The 14048-nt window shown below is 45.5% G+C and overlaps 1 protein-coding gene across 4 annotated transcripts in view; it reads left to right on the top strand.

Moving 5' to 3' along the window:
• The window catches only part of TMEM132C (transmembrane protein 132C), a 557469-nt gene that overhangs the window by 268521 nt on the left and 274900 nt on the right, over positions 1-14048 (top strand). For all 4 annotated transcript variants that reach the window (XM_033957218.1, XM_033957220.1, XM_033957219.1 and 1 more), the window contains exon 3: positions 7635-7781. In XM_033957218.1, coding sequence (XP_033813109.1) covers positions 7635-7781 — 147 coding nt within the window. The remainder of the gene's footprint in view (positions 1-7634; positions 7782-14048) is intronic.

Here is a 14048-nt window from a genome sequence, read left to right as displayed (position 1 = left end):
ATATTTCCAAATTAATAAAGTCTTTTTGCTTATTTGTAAATGGGTTTCTACCAGAGCCTTTAATTCAGTAGCATAATTAAATGAAATAACTATTTCTGAAGTTTATAGGGACGGGTGGGGCGGAAGGGATTCCTTGTGGGGACGGAGGGGATTCTTCATGGGGACGGGTGGAGATGGAGGGATTCCTCACGGGGACGGGTGGGATTCCTCACCGGGACTGGTGGGGACAGGTGAGACTTTGGCAGGGACGGGTGGGATTTCTGTCCCCGCGCAACTCTCTACTCTGAATATCTGTTTGGGCAGATTTCCTGCTCAGTCCTTTTCTTCGATCACTGAGTAAAGTCAAGGATTAACAAATGGACACAAATTGGTGTAAAATCACAAAGGCCTAAAAGGGAGATTATTTAGGTGCCTAACTTAATTATTGAATTAGCTTACTTGGCGCTAAGAAGCTTAAGTGACTCAAAAATTGGCTTAAGTTAAAATTAATTTCTAGTTAGAGGCCTAAATGAGTTGGTGCCTAGCCCAAGGCATCTATCAAAAAGTGTTTAAGAGTGGATAGTGAATGGATCTTTTGCGTGTTTTCCGTATAGATGCCTAAATTGCACTTGGACACCAGTATTTAGGCCAGCGAATCGCAAACTGTGTGTTGCAGCGAGATTCCGGGTGTGCCACCAGGGACTGAAGGACACATGACGTATATGGAGTGTCACATCGGTGCCTTTCTTCCTCTCTGCCCCCACATGAACCTTGTTTCTTTTTTCCCGAGCTTGTGGTCATGTCTGGAGGTCCTCTGAGCATGCACGGATGTCAACGTGATGACATCGTGTACATGCATGCATGCACCCAACATCATCGCGCTGACATTTGCGCATGCTCGGAGGCCCTCCAGACATGGCCCTGAGCTCAGGGAAAACGAGACGAGGTTCGTCCAGGATGGGGCTGGGGGTGGGTGGAATGGGCAGGGCTGGGGGAGGAGTCAAGCAGGGTTGTGGACGTACCACAGAAAAAAATTTGCTCCGTTAGTGTGCCAGAGCAAAAAAAAAAGTTTGCAGGGCACTGATTTAGGCCAAGAAAACCCTGGCATAAACAGGGGGCACCTAAGATTTTGACTCCTACCGGTTCCTAAGTACAATTTGGGCACCACTAGGTACGATTCTTTAAATAGTACCTAATTGAATTCTGACAGCTGCTCTGCACCATGTTCCTAGGTGCCTAGTTTTATAGAGCCATCCTCACAAACGTATAGTATGAATTAACGAGTGAATAAACCACAATACACTTATGGTGAGTGAGACCTGGGGTGTCAGATGTGACCAGTTTAAGCAAGAACGCTTTCACGGTCTGTCAATTCTTCATACATCCCCATTCATCATAATAATATGCTTTTTATAGAAAAATTTTTTTTAAAATTCTTTTTTCTTTGTCATATTATATCAGTGCTACTATCTAAGATTTTAAAGAACTTATCTTTAAAAGGCTGTATCTTCAGTCCATTATAGGTAATGAAGGAACATATCGTGTATTCCAGTGTTCCATGCAAGAGGGGAGAGGGGAGTATTGAATTGCATGGAACACTGGAATACACGATATGTTCCTTCATTACCTATAATGGACTGAAGATACAGCCTTTTAAAGATAAGTTCTTTAAAATCTTAGATAGTAGCACTGATATAATATGACAAAGAAAAAAGAATTTTAAAAAAATTTTTTCTATAAAAAGCATATTATTATGATGAATGGGGATGTATGAAGAATTGACAGACCGTGAAAGCGTTCTTGCTTAAACTGGTCACATCTGACACCCCAGGTCTCACTCACCATAAGTGTATTGTAGTTTTATAGAGGTCATTTATAGAATTGAGGCCAAAATGGAAGTGTTCATCCAAGTACCATACCATACCATTTCTTATATCCCACAATTATCAGCAAGGAATCATTGTGGCTTACGTATTAAGGATCAGTTAATATAGAGTTCATTTCAGTGAGAATAGATGTGTCTTTAGTGATTTCCTGACTTGAAGGTAGGAAGGGATCTGTTGCAAGCAGGCTGGAAGGCAATTCCAAATCTTGGGACCTTAGAACTCGAGTCATGGACTCTAGACCATTTTATTAATTTTATGACATACTCCACCACATATTATAGTCCAATTTAGAAAAATCCTTCCAATTAATTACAATTGTTTTTATTGTTATCATTATTTTTATCATTAATTTATTAAAATAAAAGTTGTGCGTGGATTCCAAAGTTAGGTGTCCTTATAGAATCTGACCCTCTGTGCTTGCATAGTAACATAGTAGATGACGGCAGATAAAGGCCCGAAGGCATGAGCATTTGTGCCAGTCAGAGATCTGGTATTAGTGTGTGCACCTAAATTCCAGAGATATATGAGTTGCATATGTTAAGTGAATCCTACTGATGCTCTACTCAGAGTTTGCTTACGTGTAGGCTCTGCTGTTAAACAGGCTCTGTGTAAGATACATGTGTATTTACAGAATAGCACTTAGGCAGAATTCTGGTAATTAGACACATCTGTGAACATATATATGCATATATAAGAACATAAAAATAGCCTTACTGGGTCAGACCAAAGGTCCATCAAGCCCAGTAGCCCGTTCTCACGGTAGCCAATCCAGGTCACTAGTACCTGGCCAAAACCCAAAGAAAGCAACATTCCAGAGCTGAGGCTTTGATGTCATAATACCTGATTCCACAGTGCCTCAGATTCAGAACCAACCTCATCAGTAATGTTACGATGGCTTGATTGTCTTAAACATGGCTCATATAAGAACATAACAATAGCCATACTGGGTCAGACCAAAGGCCTATCAGGCCCAGTAGCCCGTTCTCACAGTGGCCAATCCAGGTCCCTAGTACCAGGTCAAAGCCAAAGGAGTAGCATCAATCCAAGCTACTGATCTAGGCAAGCAGTGGCTTACCCTATATATGTAGTTATGTTCATGAATTACAGTGCACGGTTGGCACATAAGAACATAAGCAGTGCCTCCGCCGGGTCAGACCATAGTTCCATCCTGCCCAGCAGTCCGCTCCCGCGGCGGCCCAAACAGGTCACGACCTGTCTGAATCACCAGAAGGGGCCCATTGCCACCTTGGTTTCTCATTAAAGTCCTATCTTCCCATCAAAGTCCTAACTCTCCGGTCTTGCCCATGCACGACCTGGTTGGCTTTCTATACTTATTACCTGGTTAGCTTTCTATACTTGTGTTACATCCCAGCACCTCTCTCAGTATCCCACGATCCCTTTATCCCTCAGGAATCCATCCAATCCCTGTTTGAATCCCTGTACCGTACTCTGCCTGATCACTTCCTCCGGTAGCGCATTCCAAGTGTCCACGACCCTTTGAGTGAAGAAAAACTTCCTTGCATTTGTTTTGAACCTATCTCCCTTCAGTTTCTCCGAATGCCCCCTCGTACCTGTTGTCCCCCTCAGTCTGAAGAATCTGTCCCTATCCACCCTCTCTATGTCCCTCATGATCTTGAAGGTCTCTATCATATCTCCCCTGAGCCTCCTTTTTTCCAGAGAGAAGAGCCCCAGCCTATCCAACCTCTCGGCGTATGGGCAGTGTTCCAGCCCTTTTACCAGTTTCGTTGCTCTCCTTTGGACTCTCTCAAGTACCGCCATGTCCTTCTTGAGGTGCGGCAACCAATACTGAACGCAGTATTCCAGATGTGGACGCACCATCGCTCGATACAATGGCATGATGACTTCCCGCGTCCTGGTTGTTATGCCCCTCTTTATGATGCCCAGCATCCTGTTGGCTTTTTTTGAGGCTGCTGCGCACTGTGCAGATGGCTTCAGTGATGCATCCACCAGCACACCCAAGTCCCTCTCAAGACTGCTGTCTCCCTACAATGCCCCCCCCAATTTGTAGTTGAACAACGGGTTCTTTTTCCCTATATGCATGACCTTGCATTTTTCCACGTTAAAGCGCATTTGCCATTTGTTTGCCCAGTCTTCCAGCTTGTCCAGGTCTCTTTGTAGGTCCTCACACTCCTCCCTGGACCTAACTCTGCCGCACAGTTTGGTATCGTCTGCAAATTTTATAACCTCGCACTTTGCCTCCTTTTCCAGGTCATTGATAAATATGTTGAAGAGTAACGGCCCCAGCACCGATCCCTGTGGCACACCGCTCGTGACTCCCCGCCAGTCAGAATATTGGCCCTTTACTCCGACCCTCTGCAGTCTACCCGACAACCAGTGCTTGATCCATCTGTGCACATCCCCTCCCACCCCATGGTTCCACAGCTTCCTAAGCAGCCTTTCATGTGGCACCTTGTCGAAAGCCTTTTGAAAATCGAGGTAAATGATGTCTATGGGTTCCCCATTGTCCACCCGACTGCTTATTCCCTCAAAGAAGTACAGAAGGTTCGTTAGGCACGACCTTCCCTTACAGAATCTGTGCTGGCTAGTTCTCAGTAGGCCATTCCTCTCGATGTGCTCGCAAATGCCGTCCTTGATCATAGCTTCCACCATCTTCCCTATAATTGAAGTCAGGCTCACCGGCCTGTAGTTCCCGGGGTCACCCCTCGATCCCTTCTTGAGGATAGGTGTGACATTCGCCAATTTCCAGTCCTCTGGTACCTCTCCAGTTTTCAAGGATAGGTTGCAAACATGCTTGATTGTGCCCGCTATTTCTTGTCTTAATTCCTTCAGAACCCTTGGGTGGATCCCGTCCGGGCCCGGTGATTTGCCGCATTTTAACCTGTCTATCTGTTTGAGGACATCCTCCTTACTTACCTCTATGTGCTCCAATTTTTTGGCCTGTTCCCCACTCATGAGCTCCTCTGAGTCCGGTATATTAGATGTGTCTTCACTCGTGAAAACCGACGAGAAGAATGTGTTCAACCTCTCAGCTACCTCTTTATCCTCCTTAATTACTCCCTTCCTATCCCCATCATCCAACGGCCCCACCTCCTCTCTCGCTGGTCGCTTCCCCTTTACGTAACTGAAGAATGCCTTGAAGTTTTTTGCCTCCCTGGCCAGCCCCTCCTCGTATTCCCCTTTTGCTTTTCTAACCTCTCGGTGGCATTCTTTTTGGCATTTCCTGTGCGCCTGGTGATTTTCCTCCGTTGGGTCCTTTTTCCATCTCCGGAAGGATACTTTTTTGTCATTTATTGCCCTCTTTACTTCAGTTGACATCCAAACCGGGTCCTTTGACCGCTTGTTCTTGCAGCCTTTCCTGAAACTGGGGACGTACATTCTTTGTGCTTCCTGCAGGGTGTCCCTGAATAGGGTCCAGGCGCTTCCTACAGTCTCCATCCTAAAGATGTTTCTGAGCTTTCTCCTCACCATTTCCCTCATAGCAACATAGTTCCCTTTCCTGAAGTTGAGCGCAGTTGTTGCGGTCCTCCTTACTATGGGTGTCCCCCTTTCTAATGTGAATCTGATCGCGTTGTGATCACTGTTGCCTAGCGGTCCTCCCACTTCTACCCCTCTTGCAGGCCCCCCTAATCCGTTTAGGATGAGGTCAAGAGTAGCACCCCCTCGCGTCGGTTCCTTGACTAGTTGCTCCATGAAGCAGTCCCTCACAGCTTCTACAAATCCTGTTTCCCTAGTGCAGTTGGAGTGACCCGTACTCCAGTCTATCCCCGGGTAGTTGAAGTCCCCCATCACTGTTACACTTCCAGTCCTGCATTCCTGTCTCAGTTCAGCTTCCAAGTCGTGTCCAACTCCTTCTGGCGTACCAGTTGGGCGATAGTACAGCCCCAGTTTTATGTCTGCACCCTTGTTTCTCGGCAATTTGACCCATAGCGATTCCAGCCCCTCTGCCTTCGTTGCCATATCCATCCCGACCGAGTAGATAGAGTCCTTTATATATAGTGCTATGCCTCCCCCCTTCTTGTGGGTCCTGTCCCTCCTGTAGAGATTGTACCCCGGCAGCACCACATCCCATTGATTTTCCTCTGACCACCAGGTTTCTGTAATTCCAATTATATCCAGGTCCTCCCCCTTGGCCACGACTTCTAGTTCACCCATCTTGGCCATGAGGCTTCTTGCATTTGCGTATAAGCACCGCAGGTCCCGTCGTTTTTGCTCCACTTCTGCATTTACCTCTGCATTTACCTGGGCCGCCTCCCCTTGAGTTTCGGGCAGTTCTCCCGTTCCCTGTGCTTCTGCTTTGCTCTCAGCCTGTGCCCTCGTAACTTTCAGCTTCCCCATATTCCCGCCACCCCACTTCCCCGCTTTTCCTCTGGGTTTTCTAGCCCTACCAGCCCCCTCCTGGGCTATCATCCCTTGAACCTCTGTTTGATCCCCCTCGCCTTGTGGCACCTCTATATTGCCCTCAGCTTTCGCCCTTGTGCCACCCAGTCCCCCTGTGTCTCCATGCCCCTTAGTCTCCTCCCAGCAAGCTCCCTTTACCTGATGGTTCCCTCGCTGTCTGATCACAAGATCCACCGGTCCCTCTACTTCCTCCCTGCAGTCAGCCCGTTCAGCATCTGTTCTGGATACTGTTGTCCGAAGTGTCAACATCAGTTCAGCTGTCGGCTTTCCCCCTCTCCTCAGTTTAAAGCCCTCTCGATCTCCTTCCTCACATTGGCTGCCAGTAGTCTAGTTTCTGCTATGCTCAGGTGTAGTCCGTCCCGCCGGTAGAGCTTGCTCTTTCCCCAGAAGGACGTCCAGTTCCTCACAAAGTGGAAGCCCTCCTCCTGGCACCATCTCCTCAACCATGCATTCACAGCCTGGAGGTCTGCCTGCCTCTTTGCATCTGCCCTCGGTACAGGCAGGATCTCTGAGAATGCTATCCTCCGTGTACTCCGCTTCAGCTTTCGTCCCAGGACCCTGAACTGGTCAGTCAGTGTGGCCATGCTGAAGTTCCGCCGGCTCACATCATTTGTTCCGACGTGGATTATCACCGCAGTCTCCTCTGTCTCTGCTCCGTCCAGGATCCTCTCGATCCTATCAGTGATGTCTCGTGTCTTGGCCCCTGGGAGACAAGTCACTAGCCGGTCCTCCCTTCCTCCAGCTACGTGATTATCTACCTCTCTCAAGATCGAGTCTCCCACCACAATAGCAGACTTCCCTTTCCTCAGCAACCTCCTCTGTCTCAGGTCCGTGTCCTCGGTGTAGAGCGGTGTCTCTCCCTCGGGGTCCTGGTGAGTCGCGGTCTCCTCCTCTTGCGTGGTTCCTCCGCTAGGTCCCTCCCCGGTGTCGCCTTGTGGATCCTGTGGATATACTTTATAATTGCCCTATACGGGTCTTCCAAATGTGACTAAAATAGCATATAGTTGCCACAAAGAAATAAAATGTAGATTTAGGGTCCCTTTTACAAAGTTATGGTAGTGAGTCCCAGCGCAGCAATGTCAATGCAGCCCCTAGGAATTGAACGGGCTGCATTGCATTTTCAGTGCTGGAATCGCTATCGTTGGCTTTGTAAAAGGGGCCCTTAGTTTCATGCTTGCTTCTGCGCATCTTCGATTGGTCTGACAGGATTTTAAGGCCTGATTTACTAAGCTTTTTTTCCCCCCCTAGATACAAGAATGAGAGAAACATCCTTAATGCAAGTATAAATCTTTCGTTCAGTTCTTTCAGCTGCAGCGAGCTCTTCCTGAGCTAAGGAGGTTGTCCACAGTTTCATCTTCTCATTCATTTTGCATTGCTTACTCCCAACAGGGCCAAGGTGAAAAGAGGTGTGAATATTCTGAACACAAAGACCAACGAACCTCGGCAGTGGGATATACAGCAGGAAATGGGGAATGGTGGGAAATACTCAACCACAACGGTTCATTGTCAGCGGATGGCACCGAGTTCAAGGAACAGGTAAGCTAGCTAATGTTCTTAGCGACATTAAACTCATTTCAGTCTGCTCTACAGCCATTATTTAAAAAGGATTGACTTAAGACCTAGTAACTACGGCTGAATAGAATTAATAGGTTCACAGCATGGAGACACCTTAAAGTTAACCATAGTAATTGTTAATTCACAGTAGGCTGGCCTTGCACTCACTTTACAAGCAATAAAATTTCACCCTTATGGCTTGTAGATAGGCCTGTAATTTCAGTATTGTAATTTTTCTAATGTGTTTCTATGTACCCTTTGTGAGCTTTTTTTTTTTTTTTTTTTTTTTTACCAAGAGGTCTATTTTTTTTTTACTTTATTTAATTTTCATAAATACAGTTGTGCACAATAATTGATACACATACATATAATAATTAAGATTAAAGCACAATAAACAGGAGTTGATGACAGAAAATTATCTCCCCTACCCCTCCCTCAGTTAATCAAAGAATAAGTAAATATCTATAAACACCTTAATATACCCCCACATCATTCTAAATAATACCCCCTCACCCCTCCCTAGATGTGTATGATTTACCCATCAAAAAAATATCAATCTTTACAATATTTAATTAATGGTTCCCAAACATCCATGAATTTTTTTTGTAATTTCCCATCTGAATGGCCATAAACCTTTCCATTTTAAAGACGTGGAGGGGCATAATCGAAAGGGACGTCTAAGTCCGTTTATGTCCATCTCGCAAGTCGTCCAAAGTTAAAAAGAGCCTAAGACACATTTTCAAAAGATACGTCCAACTTTTTTTTCTTTCGAAAATCGTCTAATTATACGTCCTGCCGAACTGATCGTCCAAGCCACTAAATCGTCCATCTTTATACCACATTTCCGTCCAACTTTCCGTCTAAGTCCAAAATGCCCTGTTGGACGTGGGAGAGGTCTGCAAAGTGATGGACTGCACACCCAGACATGCCACCTAAATAGTGGGATACCTTACAGGGCACTGCTGTGAACTTCACAAAAAGGGTACCATGGCTTCTCCTCACTACAGCTCCCTTATAGGTGACGGTGAGCCCCCCAAACCACCTCCTGAATCCCCTAGACCCCTTATCTACCACCCCAATAGCCCTTATGACTGCAGGAGCCACTTATATGCCAGTCAAAAAGGGTTTTGGGGTGTATAGGGGAGTGCACATGTTTAAGTATCAATGCAGTGATTACAGGAGCTTATGGGCATGGGTCCTCCTCTCTATGGGTCCCTAACCCACCCCCCAAGATGACTTCAGCTCCTCTGGGCTGGACGACTAGGCTTTCCTATGCCAGGCGGCCGGGTGATGATGGTCTGGAGGCTGAAATTTAAAGTTATGAATAAAATTTTTATAAGGGTGGGGGGTTGGTGATCACTGGGGTAGTGTGTGGGGGGCTGTGTTATGTGTTTGCAGTGCTTATCTGGTGAGTTTAGGTGGGTTTTTGTGACTTAGACCATGTTTTACATGGTTTAAGTCACAACATCCAAGTTCCGTCTAGGCTCTGTTGTAAAACTTTCGGTTATACATGATGTACGACTAAGTCTAAGCTGGCCCACGTCCCGCCCAACTCACGCCCTCGACACGCCTCCCGAAATGCCCCGTTTAGCTTTGGACGTTGAGCGGCACTATGAAGGCCTAGGTTGTTTAGAAATACGTCCAAAACCTGTTTTTATTTTCGGCACTTGGACATTTTTGAGAAATGTTCGTCCAAGTGCCGACTTAGGCCGGTTTTTGGACGTTTTTCTCTTTCGATTATGAGCCCTATAGCATAGGGACTCCCACCAAAATGAATAATTTAATATGTCCCAATTTTCCCAATTTTTTAAAATTACCAAGAGGTCTTGACATGGTATCAAGACTTCATTTGAAACCTCTGTATTCCATTCTTCCATCCATTTCAGATGATCATGCAATATCTCGGCAGTATTCAGGTCTGTAATAATTTGGGTACATAAGTAATCTGGATTTTAAAATCATGTTTGTCTAGGCTGCCTTTTTCCTTGGGGGAGGAAATGGGCAAAGAGCTTACTTTTGGGTTTTATATTCATTTATACCCCTTTTCACAAAACCGTAGCGCGATTTTTAGCACCGGCCATGGCAGTAACAACTCTGACACTCTTCTTCTTTGTGACTCTGTGCAGCGCTATAGAAATAATTAATAGTAGTAATAGAATTCCTATGAGCATCGGAGCTGTTACCTCTGCGGTCGGCGCTAAAAAACGTACTACGGTTTTGTAAAAGGGGGGGGGGGCTTAATCTTTGTTTCAGTACTGTTGCTTGTTTTGGAGAATGTGGAACTGGTTTGTGGCATGAAAAATGAAACTTCATCCAGTTAAGGGAATACAGATAGTGTATCATAGCATGAGCAGATGTCTCTGATTGCTAAAGGATTTATTCCATTCTGTGTCTATATTATTTCTTGAGTTTTTGAAGATCCACATAAAGCTTAAGTAGTTATCAGGTCAACACGGTAGAAACTGGTCTGTTGCACTGACGCAAACATCAGCAGAGCACATTTTTCTGTTTGTGCCAGCTACACAAGTTCCATTCCGCCCTCATCTCTACCCCTCCCGCTCCTTCCCTGATCCCCCCTGCCGCACACGCTCCCCCCTTCCCCGTCCCTCTAGTCATTCACTGCCGCGAGCAACAAGAACTTCAACGTTCTCCTCGTGACCCCCGTCATCTCTCCCGCTGACGTCACGTCCTGTGCATGGCACCCGGAAGTGACATCAGCGGGAGAGATGAGGCGGTCGCGAGGAGCCCGTTCAAGTTGTTGCTTGCCGCAGCGAACGACTAGAAGTACGGGGGAAGGGAAGGGGGCGCGCGCATGGCGAGGGGAGGAGTAGGAATTAAACTAAACTAAAACTTAGATTTATGGACCGAGTCATCACCAATAAAAGCGCGAATCGGTTAACCGTGAAAGAAACAGAAGAATAGACTAAATTTTAAAAATATAACAAATTTTCAAAGTGCTCCTTTTACGAAACCGCGTTAGCGGCTTTATCGCACGCACATTTTTAGCGCGCGTTAACCCCCCGCGCTAGCCGAAAAACTACCGCCTGCTCAAGAGGAGGTGGTAGTGGCCAGCACGGCCGGAAAATTAGCGCACGCTATTACGCGCGTTAAACCTGCTTCGTAAAAGGAGCCCAAAGTGTTTAGCAAACAGAAATGTCTTTAAAGCTCTCTGAAGTGAGAGAAAGGGATTTGAAAGTGAGAGAAAGGGATTTGAAGCGGGAAGAAGCGGGGTCAGAGAGGAGGCAGGGTACTGGCGCCCCCACCAACATGGCGCCCGGGTGGACCATTCCCCTCCCCCACCCCCCTTACTATGCCATTATCTGAAGTAATTTAAAAATTTCATTGAAAACACTGCCAACATTTGTTTCATGTCATTTCTGAAATGACACAAAAACCCAGCAAGAAGGTAATTTTCAGTGGACAGACTGCACAGACCCTATTACCAGTTGGGATAATGGAGAAGATTGGCAGCCAGCTGGCAAAGAGGTTTGGGGCAGCCAAAGGTTTATTGCCGATGGGCCTACGGAGAAATCTGGGAGAAAAGGATATCTGGCAAGAATTTCTGTGAAGAGAGTCTTGGCATGTGTTTTGATACAGAGTGTTGGGAGTTTGCCAAGTCTAGAATTCCCCTGGTTCAAAGAGCTCACAAATGTTGAGAGTGTCTGAAGTGATATTGAAGATCCATGACAAAGTAGAGATTTAAAAGTGGAGAATTACAGAGTGAACTGCTACCAAATGATTGTCCAGAAACTGAAAGGAAAAGAGGAATGGAGAAGAAAATTTAGGGGTCCTTTTACTAAGCTTCGGCAAGCACTAATGCGCCCTTATCACAGCTTGCAAAAGAGATCAAGGCAGTATAAAATCTAAAATTAAAAAAAAAGAAAGGAACTCCAAATTTTTATTAAAAGAATAGTTACAAGAACATCATTCAGCAGTCATACACACTACAAGAAGAAAAAGACAAAAACAACCAAAATTCTGTACAAAAGTCCCATAAACAGTCCCCAGGAATATTAAGCATAGACCATAGTAACATAGTAACATAGTAGATGACGGCAGATAAAGACCCGAATGGTCCATCCAGTCTGCCCAACCTGATTCAATTTAAATTATTATTATTATTTTTTTTTCTTCTTAGCTATTTCTGGGCGAGAATCCAAAGCTTTACCCGGTACTGTGTTTGGGTTCCAACTGCCGAAATCTCTGTTAAGACTTACTCCAGCCCATCTACACCCTCCCAGCCATTGAAGTCCTCCCCTGCCCATCCTCCTCCAAACGGCCATGCACAGACACAGACCGTACAAGTCTGCCCAGTAACTGGCCTAGTTCAATCTTTAATATTATTTTCTGATTCTAAATCTTCTGTGTTCATCCCACGCTTCTTTGAACTCAGTCACAGTTTTACTCTCCACCACCTCTCTTGGGAGCGCATTCCAGGCATCCACCACCCTCTCCGTAAAGTAGAATTTCCTAACATTGCCCCTGAATCTACCACCCCTCAACCTCAAATTATGTCCTCTGGTTTTACCATTTTCCTTTCTCTGGAAAAGATTTTGTTCTACGTTAATACCCTTTAAGAATTTGAACGTCTGAATCATATCTCCCCTGTCTCTCCTTTCCTCTAGGGTATACATATTCAGGGCTTCCAGTTAATAAAGACGAGTGTTCAGGGCTTTTATAAAAGTCTGGAGCACCGTAAGGCCTCTAATTGAATGAGGTAGGTCATTCCACAGTTTAGGGCTTAAGAAAAAATAATGTTGAGGCCTGGATTCTCTAACCGGCGCTGATTTTTAGATCAAACACCCAAACTCGGTTAAAAATGCTGTTCAAGTGATGTTTTTAACTCAGTTTCAAGATTTCTACCGGCACCTAAAAAATTAGTGCTGAAATTACGCCTATGTAGACGCTTTAGGCTGCCTAAAGCTACAATGGACATGGCTAATGCCGGAAGTGGCGTTAGGCAACCAAAAGTACCTATGTAGGTGCGATTCACGGCGAAGAGAGGTGCCGAAAATATAGGCCTGGGAACCCTAGCCTACATTTCCGGCGCCTATCTTTCACGGAGGCATGATTCTCTATATTGCGTACTCAAGAGTCTGTCAATGTTAGGAGCATCTGTGTGCATTAGGATCCAGCCGCCCAGACAAACATCATTCTTTGACCTGATTGGTCCTTGAAAACTAACGGCAAGTAATTTTATTTTTATTTTTTTATGCAATAGTTATCCTAACTTGAGCAACAAAGCAATCAAGGCTTTGTTAACGTTTGGATCTTCTTATCTTTGCGAACTTGGATTTTCAGCTGACAGAAATTAAATTGAGAAAAAGAGAACTGTAGAGGGTGGATGATGAAATGCATGATTGCTTGTCGACTATTGAGACACGTTTTGAGTTCATTTGCACTCCAAAGCAAGAACATCCATTGCGTTGATTAGCAACTCTATCTATTTTAGTTTCACCATTGTTACAAGTACCCTTACATAACTTAAAGAACTTTAAATAAATAACTCTCAAATTTTATTTTTGTTAGTTTTCCACTTTTATAATTTCAATTATACCCCCTTTTTTTACGAACACATCGCACAGGTTTTAACGCCGGCAGTGGCGGTAACTGCTCCGATGCTCATAGAATTCCTATGAGCATCGGAGCAGTTACCGCTACTGCCGGCGCTAAAACCTACGCTATGCGTTTGTAAAAAAAAAAGGGGATAATGCGTTGCGAAAAACATTTGCTCTATTTAGTGTGCCAGAGATTAAAAAGTTTGAGAGACACAGCTCTAGAGGGAGGGGGAGAACTAACTGGCTGGCATGCAGGGAGCGAAAAGTTCTGGCTGGTATATAAGCAGCAATTAAGTTAGAAAGATATGATGGTATCAGTGGCATGCCCCCTCTTTTACTAAGGTGCACTATGCTTTTTAGCACGCAGTAAATATTAGTACGCGTTAATCGCACGCTAAATGCTAACGTGTGCATGTTATCCTATGGATGCGTTAGTGGTTAGCGCATACGTTGATTTAGCGCATGCTAAAAAGCTTAGCGCACCTTTGTAAAAGAGGGCCATAATAAGGGGGGGCGGGGAGGGCAGTATGTCCTAGGCACCATCTTGGTGGGGGCGCTGGCCGCCGTCCTCCTCTCCACATACCCTGCTCCTTCCCCGCCCCTACTACCGCACGCGCGCCCCCATCTTCTCTTCCCCTGTACCTCTTTAACGTTCCCCACATGAGCAGCAACCCCCAACCTGCTGCTCGCA

This window comes from Geotrypetes seraphini, chromosome 8 (assembly GCF_902459505.1).
Source record: "Geotrypetes seraphini chromosome 8, aGeoSer1.1, whole genome shotgun sequence".
NCBI lineage: Eukaryota > Metazoa > Chordata > Amphibia > Gymnophiona > Dermophiidae > Geotrypetes > Geotrypetes seraphini.
The sequence above is the reverse complement of the archived record's forward strand: the minus strand, read 5'-3'. Positions and strand labels throughout refer to the sequence as shown.